The sequence below is a fragment of the Nycticebus coucang genome, chromosome 2 (assembly GCF_027406575.1).
Source record: "Nycticebus coucang isolate mNycCou1 chromosome 2, mNycCou1.pri, whole genome shotgun sequence".
NCBI lineage: Eukaryota > Metazoa > Chordata > Mammalia > Primates > Lorisidae > Nycticebus > Nycticebus coucang.
This window is the reverse complement of record NC_069781.1, coordinates 146899894-146917020: the sequence shown is the minus strand read 5'-3', so window position 1 is coordinate 146917020 and position 17127 is coordinate 146899894. Positions and strand designations below refer to the sequence as shown.

At 46.1% G+C, this 17127-nt stretch overlaps 1 protein-coding gene across 2 annotated transcripts in view; it reads left to right on the top strand.

Moving 5' to 3' along the window:
- ABCC11 (ATP binding cassette subfamily C member 11) overlaps positions 1–17127 on the top strand; it is a 91738-nt gene that overhangs the window by 58828 nt on the left and 15783 nt on the right. The window contains exons 20-25 of one of the 2 annotated variants that reach the window (XM_053582118.1): positions 32–229; positions 2671–2897; positions 3010–3147; positions 4986–5172; positions 9284–9373; positions 10903–11092. In XM_053582118.1, coding sequence (XP_053438093.1) covers positions 32–229; positions 2671–2897; positions 3010–3147; positions 4986–5172; positions 9284–9373; positions 10903–11092 — 1030 coding nt within the window. Of the gene's footprint in view, positions 1–31; positions 230–2670; positions 2898–3009; positions 3148–4985; positions 5173–8514; positions 8602–9283; positions 9374–10902; positions 11093–17127 lie in introns of those variants that run through there. The other variant, XM_053582117.1, reaches the window with a different exon arrangement.

Sequence of the window (17127 nt, the reverse complement as noted above, 5' to 3'; positions counted from 1 at the left end):
ATGTGCTCTGATCCCCTGTTCTCTCATAAAGACCAACAGCAGCCAAGAGGGCAACAGGACCACTGCTGACCCAGGCGACATCATGGACAATCCCCAGCTGTCCTTTTACGAAATGGTGTACGGCCTCATCCTCGTTTTCGTGGTCTGCGTGGGGGTCTGCTCATCAGGCGCTTTTACCAAGGTCACGAGAAAAGCATCCACAGCCTTGCACAACCAGCTCTTCGGCAAGGTATTGGCCTGGTGCTAGGTGCGGCCATAGGCCCTGACCACATCCAACTTTCGTTTGTTTGAGAGAGTCTCACTTTTTCATCCTCTGTAGAGTGCTGTACTGTCACAGCTCACAACAACCTCAAACTCCTGGGCTCAAGTGATTCACTTGCTTCAGCCTCCTGAGTAGCTGGGACTACAGGCGGCCACCACACCAGGCTATCTTTAGAGATGGGGTCTCCCTCTTGCTCAGGCTGATCTCGAACTCCTGAGCTCAGGTGATCCACCTGCCTCGGCCTCCCAGGGCGCTGGGATTATAGGCGTGAGCCACCCCACCCAGCTTTTTTTTTTTTTTAATTTAGTAGACTTGGTTTTTTGAGCTGTTTTGACTCCTTCTTTGTGTCACACGGTCTGTGGTTTTGTAAATGTATCTACTGTGCAGGATCGTCTCACTGCTCTAAAATCCTCCCTCCTGTGCCCACCTATTCAGGCCTCCCTTCCTCCCCAACTTCCTGGCAAGGCAACTACTTGTCTTTTTTTTACTGTCTCCCTAGTTTTGCAGGTGGGAGGACTGGTTCACTAGATGAGGGAGGAGTGGAAGGAGCCTCACAGTGCTTCTGTGGCTAGAAATAGGGTTCTCCGAGTACAGTGCATACTGGAGCTGGCCTCTGTTGGCTGAGCACTGTCACATGCAGGGCTGCTTATAATTGCCCCACGTTCCCTTTGAAGTGGGTGTTATTGTCATTTTACGTGTGAGAAAATGGAAATCTCATGAAGGTGGCACCCCAGCTTGGTCTCTAAAACCCAGCAGACGTGAGGCCCCTTGGCAATCAAAGCACTTTCCTTCCTTCCCTCCCTCCCTCCCTTTCTTTTTCATGCTCTAACCTTCTGGTTAGAGCACATGTGTGGTGAGAATACCACACTGTCTATGGTATCACACTGCCTCTTGGAAACATTGTTTCTCTCTCTCACTGTTCAAGTGTCATGTCTGTAAGGGGCAATGGGCTCACCAGTGAGTGAATGACCAGTGCAGGTAGGGCTGGGCCATCATGGGCCTGTAGTCCAGTGGGAAAGATGGACGAGGAAAAGGCTGCTGCAATATGATGACTGAAGGTTACCACAGACCGGGCCCCAGGGTCAGGGCAACTTAAGAGGCACCTGCCCTCAGTGCAGGGAGTTCAAGAAGGCTACTTGGAAGAGGTGACCAGTCTTTTCAAAGGATGAATTAGATTTAGCAGCTCAAGATCAGGAGGTAGGAGGTAAAACAAAAACAGGGCATTCCTGGGGAGGTGTAAGGAGTTCAGGAAGGCTGGGGCGCAGAGGGGTGGGGCAGGGGTTGTGACTCAGGAAGTAAGGAGGGGACCGTTATTCTGCGTACACTAAATGCAAATTGTGTTGCTAGTGAGTGTTTCAGTTTCCGGAGGATGAGGTAAAGCAATTGGCTTGGTGGAACCAGAAAGCAGGAGAGGGAAATTCTGCCTGAGGCCTGTGGTGCCGGCCCTCAGCTAGGTGGTGTCTGAGATTCTTGAAATACACTGTGCCCAGGCTTCCAAGGGACATTTTGTATTTTACTTTTGAGAAATGTTCAAGTTTCTTTCCATTAGAATGTATATTTCATATTTAAAATGTTTTTCTTTTTCTAGTCCTTTTCTGGCTTTATTGAAATGCATTTTGACTCAGCGCTCATAGCACAGTGCTTAGGGCATCAGCCACATACATTGAGGTGGGTTCGAACCTGGCCTGGGTCAGCTAAACAACAATGGCAACTGCAACAAAAAAATAGCCGAGTTTGTTGTGAACTGTGACGCCACGGCACTCTACCAAGGGCAACATAGTCAGACTGTCTCAAAAAAAAAAAAAAAAAAGAAAGAAAAAAAAGAAATGTGCTTTGATTATCAAAGGGCCTCATGCATGCTGGGTTTTAGAGACCAAGCTGGGGTGCCACCTTCAAGAAGGGGCAGTTATGGTTACATTTGATCCCATAGTCCGAATCTTGTGCAATTGCAGTTGAATTGCAGCTACTCATTCTTGGCAATCCTGAGTGCAAATAGTCCCAGCTGTAGGGAAGAATAGAGCTGGCAGTGGTGGAGTGCGCACGGGGGCAGGCACTGCTTTGAGCTTGCTCATGCATCCTCTCTTAGTGACAGCTCTATGAGAGCTAATTTCACCTTTGAATTGTACAGCTCAGAGGTGTTTGGTGTGTTCTGTGAAGCACCATTATCATCCCCACTTCACAGATGAAGACCTCAAGATCAGAGGGGTTAAGTAACTTGCACAGGGCCACACAGCAGTTGGTAGAGGAGGTAGCCTGGGAACCAAGTCCAGAGCCCGTCCATGCTTTTAGCCTATAGTGCTACACGTCTTCCCTGGGGTGCCTCCGGCTGCAGCTGCAGCTCCCAGGCTTCCTCCACCACCCCCAGCAGGGCCTGCTCTCACCATCTGGGTTGCTCTCTGTCCCTGCAGGTTTTCCGCTGCCCCATGAGTTTCTTCGACACAACCCCAACAGGCCGACTCTTGAACTGCTTTGCGGGGGACTTGGACGAGCTGGACCAGTTCTTGCCTGTTGCTTCCGAGCAGTTCCTGCTGCTGTCTCTGTTGATAATCTCCATCCTGCTGCTGATCATCATGCTGTCTCCCTACGTCCTGTTGCTAACAGCTGTGGTGATGGGTTTATGCCTCATTTATTATAAGTAAGTAGCTTCTTTTTGTTCATGACTTAGGGTTGGTGTGTGGCTGGGACCAACCTGGCTGGGGGTCCCAGAGGTGGATGGCTCAGGTCACGTACCTTGATTCCTGATACAGGGTGTTCAGGAGAGCCATCAACTTGTTTAAGAGGCTGGACAGCTACAGCCGGTCTCCTGTATTCTCCCACATCCTCACCTCCCTGCATGGCCTGAGCTCCATCCACGTCTACGAAAAAACTGAAGCCTTCTTCAACCGGTGAGTTCTGCAGCTGCTGGAGGATGACGGGTGATGGTGGGGAGCGGGATCAGACAGAACATTGTTCTATTCCATGTAGTTCTCTGATCTGCCAGAACCTTATCTGTGAGATGATGTTTATGAAAAACAAAAATGTAAATGATACGGAAAATGTGTGTAACCTATAAAGATCTATGGATATTTTGTATACATGGGTACATATATAATAATTTACATATTATTGTGTAAATACATCTTGCATGACACTTTTTTCTTTCACTTCTAAACAAATGTCTACCAGGCGTCCTCAAACTTTTTAAACAGGGGGCCAGTTCACTGTCCCTCAGACCATTGGAGGGCCGGACTATAGTTTAAAAAAAAAACTATGAACAAATTCCTATGCATACTGCACATATCTTACTTTGAAGTAAAAAAACAAAACGGGAACAAATATAATCACACTGCCTCATACGGCCCGCGGGCCACAGTTTGAGGACCCCTGGTCCGATGAGGAGTGACAGCTTCCTAAATCATGCACTACCTATACCGATAGATTTGCCTTTTGAATGTTTTTTGAAATATAGAAACAAGCAAAAAAATCCTATGATGATTTTTGAGGCATAATTGTGTAACGTAAACTTATCTGTTTATAATAATTGTCTTTACTCATGTGGGGCTCACAGCCTGGTGGAAGAGCAGAGCCATGGGCATGTATTTTTGTAATGATACAGGATTGGATAAGAGGAGCAGATATGCTGCCTGGGAGTTCTGAGGGGAAGGAGGTGGCCTGTGGGGGGAGGATTCAGGGATGGTTTTGGATAGGAAGTGGCATCAAAGCTGGCTCTGAAGCCTGGACAAGGAGTGGGCACACACTTGGAGATGGTACGTTCTCAGAGGACTGGAGTATGGGATGAATCACAGCACCTGCTCTTTCTGTGGCACTGCAGATCCAAGGACTGACTGAAGGGTCTTGGAGCAGCTCATTAATTCAGTCCACCCGGAGAACCTGCCACGTGCCCAGCACCCACTAGGGATACAGCTGTAGACAAGATAGACACAATTCCCCCCTTACCCCCCAGGTGTAAAGCAGGGCGAGGGGACGGAGAGGGACCATAGGATTGGAGCTGTTGCTGGGGAAGGCTCAGAGGCAGGGACCCTGAGCAGAGGGTCTAAATAAAGTGAGGGTTGAGCTATGGAAATATGTGGGCAAGAACTTTCCAGGCAGAGGGAACAGTAAATGCAAAGACTCTGAGATGGGGACACAGTTTTTTTTTTTTTTTTTTTGTCACTGTTTCACTGCTTTGCCTTCCACGGTGTCAGCTCACCTCCAAGTTCTTGGAGACTCCCTGGCGGCTCCAGGCCCCCCTCATAGCAGCAGATGGTAGTTTCAGATGTCCCACTAATCCCCTCCCTGCACCTCTCACAGATCCTGGCAATCACTCCCTCTCCTTAGTCCAATGAGGGTGACTCCCCCATCCCTGGATGAGTCACAAAGTTTAGGGGTCTGGGATCAGGCCACCTCCACCACATCCATGACTTAGAACAGGCACATGTGAAATTTACTAAGTGTAGAATGTAAATGTCTTAACACAATAACTAAGAAAATGCCGTGAAGGCTATGTTGACCAGTTTGATGAAAATATTTCAAATTGTATATAGAAACAGCACATTATACCCCATGATTGCATTAATGTACAGCTATGATTTAATAAAAAAAAAAAGGGCTGGGAAGAGCCCCAGAGATGACCCAAGTTCTGCTGTGGGCGGGTGGCGGGGATGCTGGAGGAGCCCCCAAGATCTGCCCCAGGGCCACCCTGGGGCGGCCACACCGTGGTTTCATGCTGGGCTTTCTTCCTCAGGTTTAAACACCTGATGGACACCCAGAACAACTACCAGCTGCTGTTTCTGACGTCCACGCGATGGGTGGCCTTGCGGCTGGAGATCATGATCAACCTGCTGACCTTGGCTGTGGCCTTGTTCTTGGCTTTTGACGTCTCTTCTACCTCACAATCCTACAGAGCCATGGCCATCGGCCTGCTGCTGCAGGTGAGTGCGGTGGGCTCAGTGGGGCTCTCCCAGCTGGGCCTGTCCTCAGCCTGTGGCCTTGTGGGATCTCAGGAGCCTCCTAAATTTGGCTACTTCGCTGCATTTCCTGTGGCACCTCTAAACTGGGCAGTCTGCATGTGGAGGAATTTAATGGAATCATAGAACACCGCAGTGAGGGGAGCTCACAGGCAACAGTATCCCATGTTTTTCCTGGGCAGACAGGGAAACTGAGGCCCAGATGGGGGAGGGACTGTGTACACGGAGGTAGTGTACAGCTGGGATGAGAACCCTGAGCTCTTGCTTTGTACTTTGTACTTGACTGATCTTACCTTGATTGTGTTGTCAAACTTCTGCTTCACCTGGGAAGGTGATTAACAGGTAGGTTTAGGTTTCTAGCCCCTTCCCTAGAGCAAGACTTGAAACAAACTACTGGGCCCCAGCCCGGGTCTAGGAGGGGTGACAGGGGACCATACTCTGGGGCACAGCAGCAGATATTCTGAGTCTGGCCCTGGGTCATGCTCTTACAATGTAATTTGGAAACAGATTCTTTAGGAGATTCTGATATAGCAATCCACGTACCTCACGACCTGAATTCCTCTGCCCAGCAAGTGAGGGGTGGGGGGCAGGGGGAGGGTGTGGAGGGAGTGACTAGCCAAGGTTCACATCCACAGAAGCCAGCACAGGGTTGTCCATGAAGGGCACCCTGGCTGGGTTATTCATTAATGTCTCCACTGCGGCTGTGTGGCTTTCTCTCTAAGTGGCCTGGAGTCTCATGTGTGCCTCCATTAGTCCTCAAGGCAAGGTGCTTTGGGGTATGCAAAAGAGGCTCCCTTTGGTTCCTCAGGGAGCCCCTGCAGTAGACACATCTTTGCGTAGACATGCACTCCTGTACACGTGTGTGTGCAGAAGCTTCCCCATGGGCCTGCAGGCCTCACACTCAGATGCCTGACGAGTGCAGCAGCGGCAGGTTTACTGGGAGCTGGCGCCATGCCAGGCCTTGCCTTGGGTTCTTCCACCCGCCTCTCACCACAGCACTGCAGGACACATGGTGGGGTGGTTAGGAACATGTGGTTGGTTTCAGGACGGGTGCAGTGGCTCATACCTGTAATCCCAGCACTCTGGGAGGCCAAAGCAGGTAGATTGCCTGAGCCCATAGGTTTGAGACCAGCCCAAGCAAGAACCAGACCCCATCTCTACTAAAAATAGAGAAACTAGCTGGGTGTTGTGGCAGGCCCCTATAGTTCCAGCTGGGGAGGCTGAGGCAAGGGGATCACTTGAGCCCAGGAGTTTGAGGTTGCTGTGACCTATGACACCACGGCACTCTATCAAGGTGACAGAGTGAAACTGGGTCTCAAAAAAAAAAAAAAATGTGTGGTTTGAAATGGCCAGGTTCAAGGCAGGATCCGCGCAATGTTAGCTGTGTGACTTGGAGTAAGTTTGTTAGCTTGCCTGTGTCTGGGATTCCTCATCTGTCAAAGGGTGATAATAAAAGTTCTGAAATCATAGACTTGTGAGAATTATGTGTAAACGTGAGAGTTAATGTGTGTTAAATATCTAGAATGGTGCCTGCCCAGAATATAATAAATGCTCAGTTCACAACAATAAATTGGCTGCCCTGTCTTATACATAGGAAACTTAGGGAGTTTGGTAACCTCTTGTGTTCCCACAGCTACTAAGGGACAGCTGTGTCCATAGTGGCCACATTCTCTCTGTCACATGCAGATGCTCAGACACCTGCAGTTCTAGGTGCAGAGTTGCTCTCAAACCTTCTAGAACTCTGGGGGAGAGGCACCAAACCATTGTCTCAGGGGGTTTGAAATTATTGAGACTCTGAAAGCCCCCTGTGCTGCAGGGCCTGGGCCAGAGTTCACAGCTCAGGGGAGGGGTCATGCTGTGCTGTGTGCCCTGAGCACCATCCTGCAGGGGAGGGACAGATGCTCATCTCTCTGGGGAGCACTACCCAGGACCACTCAGAACAGCCCTGGAAGCACAGTCTCCTTTCTCAGGCTCTGCCGCCCTGCTCCAGTGTTACATGCCCACTTGGGTGACAATCTCCCAGCCCCTCAGCACCTTCCATTCCACCTTCCACGCTCTCACTAGACTGGAGTGGTTCTCAACCTTCCTAATGCCGCAATGTATTTTCATTGTTACAAGGGGTTGCGACCCACAGGTTGAGAATTGCTGCACAGAGCAACCTTTAATTATAGAGTTTTTATCTTGTCACTGCCTTGTTCAGTAACCTTCAGAAACTCATCTCCTTGTGCACCAAACCTGACCCCAACGTGCACTTTACTCTGGTCAAGCCAGTACCTGGATGACTTCCGCACGCAGTCTTGAGGAGATACGTTCAAGGTTTGGGAAGCAAAAATCACACACCATCTTGCTTTGCAGACCTAAGAGGTTTCTCAGTGCACGTCAGAGATGCGTCTAGCTGCCAAAGACCCAGGTCACAGGGGCCTCACCTGGGACCTTGTTTTCTGATGTGAGCAGAAGGCCGGGAGAGGGCCATTCTCAGCTGGCTGGCTTAGTGGCCCAGCACGAACCCATGACTGTTTTATCTTTTTGCACCGGCATCCACAGCCCAGCTCTGTCCTCAGCCACTTCTCAGGCTACTACTCACTATCACAGGGGCTGCTGCTGACTGAAGCTTTGCATATTCACACAATAATAGCCAGAGGATGGAGAGGAGATAACTTTCTCCGTGTGTCCTTTTTAAGAGCAAAGAAAAGTTCCCAGAATACTCCCATCTGACACTTCCTCATGTTTCATTGGCCAGAATTGTGTCGTGGGTCCATACCTCAAGAGGAGTAGAAATGACATGATTGGTTTGGATCAACCAAGCTATCCGAAGCACAGGCTGCCAGATGGCTGTGACGGTGGCCTGCTGGCAAGGACACCTGCAGTGTCTAGCTGGCAGGGGGACAGGACGGAAGGCGGCCTTCCAGTCCTCCCTGCCTCCCGCACAGCCTGGCACCTTTCTGCCATGCTGGGCTCCTTCTCGGGCTCAAGAGGTCTTCTCCTTTCCCCACACTTCTACACCCATCTTTAGCTTGCTAAATCTTAGCCAAAGACTTCTGCACCCATCTTTAGCTTGCTAAATCTTACCTCTCCTTGCAGGATCCCCTCCTTTGGGCCACTCCCTTGTGGAGTGAGTCCTCTGCACCACTGCTCTCTGGGGACTTATTTGCTACCCAGCCAGTGGGGAGCTCCTCAAGGGCAGGGCCTGTGTCTGCTGCACTTTGGAACACAGAGCCTGGCCCAGCACTGGGCACAAAGCCTAACAGCAGAGTTTGAGGAGTGAATGCGTAATAGACTTGTTACCCAGCACCCTCTGCATACCCTGTTTGCCCGTGTCTTGGACCAGGGTAAAGAAGCCTAAAGACTGGGATCTCAACTGCAGCTCTGCCTCCAGCTTTAAGATGATGCTGTGTATGTCACGCCCCCTCTGTGCACCCCAGTTTCCTCACTGGGGGTGCCCCCAGTTCCCCAGTGTCCCTAGCTTCCTGTAGCCTTTCTCTGAAGGCAGGGCCTGAAACAAGGACTGGGTACAGGCAGCTTGTCTGGGGAAATGCTCCCAGCAGACAGGACGGAGGGAGCAGGCGAGGGAGGCAGGGAAGGAGGAAATTCACATGGGAGTGTCATTGAGGCGCCTGTTCTCGGTCTACTGAGCACTCCCAAAGGAGCATTTGAGAAATTCCCAGGATTGTGCCCCCAAAGGCTGAGAGACGGGAGCATTTACCTACCAGCTCTTGTCCCTATCAGCTGAAGCTTGTTTTCAACAGCCTTAGCTACCCGGGGCTTCTGGGAAGCACTTGCACCTGGATTGAGTGGGCTCCTCGGTGTGGGTGCAGGTTTTGAGCAGAAAGCAGAAAGACATCGAGAGGGCACTTGAGGTGGAGTGATGTCCAGTGGGTTCTCACCCTGAACTGCCCACCACAGCTGCGGCTAAACTCAGACATGGGCTGAGAGGGGTCTGCTACACTGAGTTGGGAAATTGTCTTGGTCCGAGAGGCCACTCAGGGTGATGCTACCAGGGGTTTTCAGGAGTGTTGAGAGCTTGAGCACACCCCAGGCAGCCTCTTGACCTCCTGACGCTTCTCCTTCCTTCCAGCTGGCGTCCAACTTCCAGGCTACTGCTCGAATGGGCTCAGAGACAGAGGCGTACTTCACGGCTATCGAGAGGATGCTGCAGTACATGAAGGTGCTGGGGAGCGGTGACGTGCAGCCGGTGGCCCTGCTTCCAGGTGGTGGGGAGTGGTGATGTGCAGCTGGGGGGCGTGCTTCTTCCCCAGCGATCTTTCCTCTCAATACACCCTACTGCTTACTATGGAGTGGTGGGCTTGGAGTTTGGCAGATCTGTGTTTGAGTCCCAGATCATCCACTCATGAACCGCATGATCTTAAGCAAGTTGTTTTATCTGTTGGAGTCTTTCTTTCCTTGCTTGGGAAATGCATCTAAAAAGTATCACAAGAATGGAAAAGCAAGTATGCTATATACTCAATACTAGTATGAAGCCAGTAGACCAACTAATACATGCCCACAGAAGGGAAAAACTCAATTTAATTCACATTAGGGGGAGAGGAGAAGGTAGGAGAGGGGAAGAGTGAGGGGGAAAGGGGAAGAGGGGACATTGGTGTGCTCCTACCCAGCAGGCCCGATGTAAGGATACATGGCACACCTCCTGGGGCACAACTGCAACCAATAAATGAAAACATTGTAACCTAATCATTTGTACCCTGTAATAATCTGAAATAAGAAAAAAGAAATATAGGGCGGCGCCTGTGGCTCAGTGAGTAGGGCGCCGGTCCCATATGCCGGAGGTGGCGGGTTCAAACCCAGCCCCGGCCAAAAAACCACAAAAAAAAAAAAAAAAAGAAAAAAGAAATATAATAAAAGATTAAAAAAGAGAAAGGCTCATCTCATAGGACAAGGATAGAGAAAGATAAAGTCTGCCCATGGCTTTGAGTGACAGAAGGCACCCCATAGGGATGCTGCTTTCTTAGTCATTATTCTGGATTCTATTGCTTTAGAGCAATAAATAAGAATAAATTAGAAAAAGTGCTGTAGGCTAATAATGGGGCTGGCTATATGGGTTTCATACTCACCTGTGAGAAAAGTAGGTGTGTGAGGTGAGTGCCGGGGATTGGTGCTCCTCTTGGGGTTCTCCTTTGAGCACACAAAAGCTTTGGGGTTCTCCTTCCATCATACAGTGGCTCTTGGGGTTCTCCTTCGATCGCACAGCAGCTTTGGGGTTCTCCTTTGATCACACAGTGACTCTTGGGGTTCTCCTTCGATCACACAGCGGCTCTTGGGGTTCTCCTTTGATCGCACAAAAGCTTTGGGGTTCTCCTTCGATCACACAGCGGCTCTTGGGGTTCTCCTTCGATCACAGCGGCTCTTGGGGTTCTCCTTTGATCGCACAGCAGCTTTTGGGTTCTTCAATTGCACAGTGGCTCTTGGGGTTCTCCTTTGATCACACAGTGGCTCTTGGGGTTCTCCTTTGATCGCACAGCAGCTTTGGGGTTCTCCTTCGATTGCACAGTGGCTCTTGGGGTTCTCCTTTGATTGCACAGTGGTGGCTGACAATGGTGCAGGGCAGGCCAGGTGGGTCACATACCCAACAGCTGGAGGTTGGCAGGTCTGCAGGTGGTAGGCAGAGATTGATGATAACAGGTGATGGGCAGAGATTGATGATAACTATTGATTTCTTTTTCTTTCTTTAAAAATAAGATGTGTGTCTCTGAGGCTCCATTACACGTGGAAGGCACAAGTTGTCCCCAGGGGTGGCCGCAGCATGGAGAAATCATGTTCCAGGACTATCAGATGAAGTACAGAGACAACACATCCATTGTCCTTCATGGCATCAACCTGACCATTCATGGCCACGAAGTGGTGGGCATTGTGGGAAGGACAGGTTCTGGTAAGCTGAGCCCTCTTCTTTGGCTTTTGGGTACCAGACCTGGTTTTGTGTCTTTGTTGTTTTATTTTTATTTAAAAATAATAAAAGGGTACAAGTGTTTTTGTTATGTGGATACCTTGTATAAGGCTTAAGTCAGGGCTTTTGTTGTGTCTACCGACAGAACAGTGTTCATTATATCCAATAGATAAGTCTTCATTCCACATTCATCTCCCAACCTATCCCATCCCATCTCTTTCTTGGTTTCTCATGACATTTGATGTGTGCCATCGTCTAGCTCCCACTTACTAGGCAGAACATATGGTGTTTGCTTTTCCATCCAGTTGCATCAAAGTTGCTGCAATTTCATTCCTTTCTATGGGTGAGTAGTACTCTAAGGTATGAATATACCATGTTTTCTTTATCCATTCATGAATTGGTGGGCACTTAGGTTGATTCCACATCTTTGCAAAGGTGAATGATGTTGTGATAAACAGTCAGGTGCAGGTGTCTTTTTTTTTTATTTTTATAAAATGACTTTATTTCCTTTGGGTACCCAGCAGTGGGATTGTTGGATCAAATTTCTTTAAGGAATTTCCATGCTGTTTTCCATAGCAGTTGTAATAATTCACAGTCCCACCAACAGTGTATAAGTGTTCCTTTATCTTGGCATCTGTGCCAGGAGTATCTACTGTGTTTTGACTTTTTATAATGACCATTCCAGCAGGTATAAGGTGGTATCTCATTGCAGTTTTAGTCTACATCTCACTGATGATTAATGTTGTTGGCATTTTTCATGTTTGTGGGTCATTTGTCTATCTTCTTTCAAAACATTTTAGTTCATGTCTTTTGCCTACTTTTTTTTTTTTTTGTGGTTTTTGGCCGGGGCTGGGTTTGAACCCACCACCTCCAGCATGTGGGACCAGCGCCCTACTCCTTGAGCCACAGGCACTGCCCACTTTTTTTTTTTTTTAACAGACAAAGACTTAACTCTGTCATTCCACCTAGAGTGCTGTGGAATCAGCCCGGCTCACAGCATCCTCAAACTCCTAGGCTCAAGTCATCCTCTGGCTTCAGCCTCCTCAGTAGCTGGGACTACAGGTGTATGCCATAATGCCCAGCTATTTTTTCTATTTTTAATGGAGATGGGGTCTTATTCTTGCTTAAGATGGTCTCAAACTTCTGAGTACAAGGGGTTCTCTCCCTTTGGCCTCCCAGAGTGCTGGGATATGGGTATGACTCACCACACCTAGGTTTTGTCCACTTTTTTTTTTTTTTTTTTTTTGAGAGAGAGCCTCAAGCTGTCGCCCTGGGTAGAGTGCTGTGGCATCACAGCTCACAGCAACCTCCAACTCATGGACTTAAGCGAGTCTCCTGCCTCTGCCTCCCAAGTGGCTGGGACTACAGGTGCCCGCCACAACGCCTGGCTATTTTTTGGTTGCAGCCATCATTGTTATTTGTCAGGTCCAGGCTGGATTTGAATCAGATGTATTTGGTTGGCTCCTTAGCCACTGGAGCCACAGCCGCAGAGCCATTGTCCACTTTTTGATGGGGTTTGAGTTCTTTGTAGATCCTGGATACAAGTCCTTTGTTGGATTACAGTTTGAGAATATTTTCTCCCATTCTGTAGGTTGTCTATTCACTCTAGTGATTATTTCCTTTGTGGTGAAGAAGCTTTTGGGTTCTTTTTGGTTCCAAATCAAGATTGGGATTATTTTTTCTAGATTTGTGAAATATGAGAGTTGGTATTTTAACAGGGATTTCACTGAATTTATAAATCACTTTGGGATGGATGTTTTAATGATGTTGATTCAACTGACCTGTGAGAATTGGGATGTTTTTCCATTTGTGCCATCTGTGATTTCTTTCATCAGGGTTTTGTAGTTCTCCTTGTAGAGATCTTTCACCTCCTTGGTTAGATATATTTCTAGGAATTTTATTTTCTTTGTAACTATTGCAAATGGTATTGAGTTTTTTATTAGACTCTCAGCTTGACCCTTAATAGTATATAGACATGCTACTTATTCATGTACATCGATTTTGTAACCTGAGACTTTGCTGAATTTATTTATTGATTCCAGGAGTATTTAGGGGTTTCTAGATACAAGATCACATCATCAGCAAACAGGGATAGTTTGACCTTCTCTTTCCCAATTTGAGTGTCCTTTATTTCTTTTTCTAGCCTGATTGCTCTGGTTAGGATTTCCAGTGCTATGTTTTAGTTCTTGGGAATGCTAACAGTTTTCCCCCATTCAGTGTGATGTTGGCTGCGGGGGTGTGGGGGGCGTTCATCATATATGGCTTTTATAATTTTGAGGTATGTTGCTCCTATGCCCGATTTGTTCAGGGCTTTTATCATGAAAGGGTGTTAGATTTTATCAAATGCTTTTTCTGCATCTGTTGAAATGATTCTGTGATCTTTGTTTCTGTTTCTGTTTATGTGATGAGTGTTGTGTACTGATTTTTGTATTTTGGAACATCCTTGTATCCCTGGGATGAAACCCATGTGATCATGGTGGATTATCTATCTTGAATTCGGTTTGCTAGTATTTTGTTGAAGATTTTTGTATCTTTATTCATAAGGAATATTGGTCTGTAGTTTTCTATTTTTGTTATGTCCTTTCCTGGCTTTGGCATGAAGGTGATATTGGCTTCATGGAATGAGTTAAGGAGAATTCTCTCCTTCTTGATATTATGGAATAGTTTCTGCAGGGTAGGTACCAATTCTTCTTTGTAGGTCTGGAAAAATTTGGCCATGAATCCATCCACCAAAAATATGGTCCGGGTTTTGTTTTTTTGTTTTTGTTTTTTACTGTTGGGAGATTTTTCTATAACTGCGTCAGTCATACTGCTCAATATTGGTCTGTTCAGTATTTCTGTTTCTTCCTGATTCAGGTCTGGGAGGTTGTGTGTTTCCAGGAACTTATCCATTCCTTCTAGGTTTCTAGTTTGTTTGCATAGAGGTTATCATAGTGTTCATGGATGATATTTTGTATTTCTATGGTTTCAGTTGTTATGTCTCCTTTTTCATTTCTGACTGAGGTTATTTGAGTCCTTTCTCTTTTATTTCTGGTTAATCTGGCTAGAGGTGTATTGATTTTGTTTATCTTTTCAAAGAACCAACTTTTTGTTTCCTTGATCCTTTGTATTGTTTTTCTTTTTTTGGTTTTCATTTCATTTAGTTCTGCTCTAAGCTTTCTTTCTTTTCTTCTGCTGGCTTTGGGGTTGGTTTGTTCTTCTTTTTCTACTTCCTAGAGATGTGATATTAGGTTGGTAATTTGTGATCTCTCTGTCTTTTTAATGTAGGCATTTAAGGTTATGGGGTTCCTCCGTAGGATTTCTTTTACTGTATCCCATAGATTTTAATAGCTTGTGTCCCCTTTGTCATTCTGTTTGGGAAATCTTTTGATTTCCATCTTAATTTCATTATTGACTGAAGGATCATTCAGCCACAGGTTGTTTAATTTCCATGACTTTGTATAGCTTCAAATCTTTCTTTTGGAATTGATTTCTAGTTTTATTCTAAGAAATAATAATTTCTAGTTTTATTCTAGTTTTTGTCTAAGAAAATAGATGGTATGATTATGATTTTTTTGAATTTGCTTAGACTTGTTTTGTGGCCTCTGACCAATCTTAGAAAATGTCCCATGTGCTGACAAGAACCATATTTAGTAGTTGTTTTGGCAGAATGTTCTGCAAATGTCTTCTAGGTCCATTTGTTTTGGAATCCTGTTTAAGTTCAGTGAATTACGGGTTCTTTATTAATTTTCTGCTTTGATGAGCTGTCCAGTTCTGTCAGTGGAGTGTTGACGTCCCCAGCAATTGAGATGTTACTATTTATTTCTTTGTTTAGATCTAGAAGAACTTGTTTTATGAAATAGGACCTCCTATGTTAGGTGCATATATATTTGGAATTGATATGCCTTATTGTTAAATTATTACCTTTACCATTATATAATGTTCTTGTTTGTCTTTTTTTCACTAATATTTTAAAGTCTATTTTATATGCTATGAGAATGGCTACACCCACTTGCTTTTCATTTTCATTTGCATAGCATTTTTTTCATCCCTTAAGCTTGAGTTTATGTGATTTTTTGTGGTTTAGATGTGTTTCTTGGAGGTAGCAAATACTTGGATTGTGTTTTCTCATCTATTCAGCCAATCTATGTCTTTTAAGTGGGGCATTCCCCTGACCATTCATGTTGAGTGTTAATGTTGATATGTGGGATGCTATTCTGTTCGTCATGTTGGATGATACCTTATTGCTTTGTTTTCTTTCTTGTTCTATTGCTTTATAAGAGCTGTGAGCTATAACTTTGGGGTGTTTTTAAACTAGTGGGTATCTATCGTACTATTGTACGTATAATGTACTTTTGAGCATTTCCTATAGGGCAGGCCTAGTGTGACAAATTCCCTTAATGTTTGCTTGTCTTTATTTCTTCATCATATATGAAAATTAGACTGGCAGGTTTGTTTTCAATTTAAGAATATAAAAATAATTGGCTCAGTACCCACAGCTCAGTGGTTAGAGTGCCAGCCACATACACCAGGGATGGCGGGTTCAAACCCAGCCTGGGCCTGCTAAATAACAATGACAACTGCAACAAAAAAATAGCTGGGCATTGTGGCAAGTGCCTGCAGTCCAAGCTACTTGGGAGGCTGACGCAAAAGAATTGCTTGAGCCCAAGAGTTTGAGGTTGCTGTGAGCTGTGACGCCATTGCACTCTACTGAGGGTGACATGGTAAGACTGTGTCTCAAAAAAAAAAAAAAAATGGGGCCCAGTCCCTTCTGGTTTATAAGGTCTTGAGAAGTCTACTGCTAGCCTGATGGGTTTTCCTTTGTGGGTTAGTTGTTGCTTTCATCTTGCAGCTTGTAGAATTTTTTTCTTTCATTTTGACTTTGGCCAGGTTTATGACTCTATGTCTTAGAGATGTCCCATTTGCTATGAATATTCCTCATGTTCAGTGACTATCTTGTATCCAAGTATCTGACTCTCTAGCAATACCAGGGAAGTTCTTCTCAGTAATTCTCTCAAATAGGTTTTCCATGCTTTTTAACTTTTCTTCTCCTTCTGGGATACCGGTAATTCAAGGAATTGGTTCATTTCACATAGTTTTGTATTTCTCTGGGTTCATTATTCTTTATTCTCTTTCTGCATCTTTGACTGACTGGGGTAGTTCAAGAGGCATCAAGCCCTGAGATTCTCTCTTCTCCAGAGCTAGCTTGTTGTTAAAGCTTTCTGGTGTATTTTGTAATTCCCTAAATGCCTTTTTCATTTTAAGTTCTGTTATATCGTTGCTTATTTTGTCTCTTCAGTGAGTGTTTCATTTTTCATTAATGTCCCGAAATATTTTTTTTGGCTTCATTCTTTGTGTTGGTTTTCAGCTCCGTCTTCAATCCCATTCATCTTTTTTATTATCCATATTCTGAATTCCATTTCTGACACTTTGACAATTTCCTTTTGGTTGGGGTCCATTGCTGTGGATTTATAGTGATCCTTTGGTATTGTCCTTGTTTTTTCATCTTGCCAGAATGTTTTTGCTAGTTTCTTCTCCTCTGAAACCTTCTCTCAGCTCAGGGCTGATAGGTTTGCAGCAAGCCTTTTCTTTTCTGGGAACACTTCTGCTTAGGAGGAAAGGTCCCTAGATGATGCTTTTGTGTCCTACTCCCGAGGATTGACTTTGTGGGAGAGGGATGGAGCCATTGACAGACTATGAAATAGCTGTTCTCCTGCACCATCTTGATCCCCTGTGCTTGTTATAATCCAATTCAATGCTGGAGATAGTTATTAAGATTGGTGAATCGGTTCCCAATTCACAGTTAGAAGCTCGGTCAGGTGCCTGGGTGGGTCATGGGATCTTGGCACGTGCTTGGAAATGTCCTGGGACTGTAGCTGGTGCTGGGGTGAATTACAGGTTCTTGTCAGGCACCTAGGTGCATCACAGGGCTGCAGTTTGCAATGGGGTAGGTTGGGAGATCTTGGCAGGTGCCTTTGTGGGTCATGAGACCTGAGCCAATAATGAGAGAATCTTCATGTGGAGTAATGAATCTTTCCCTA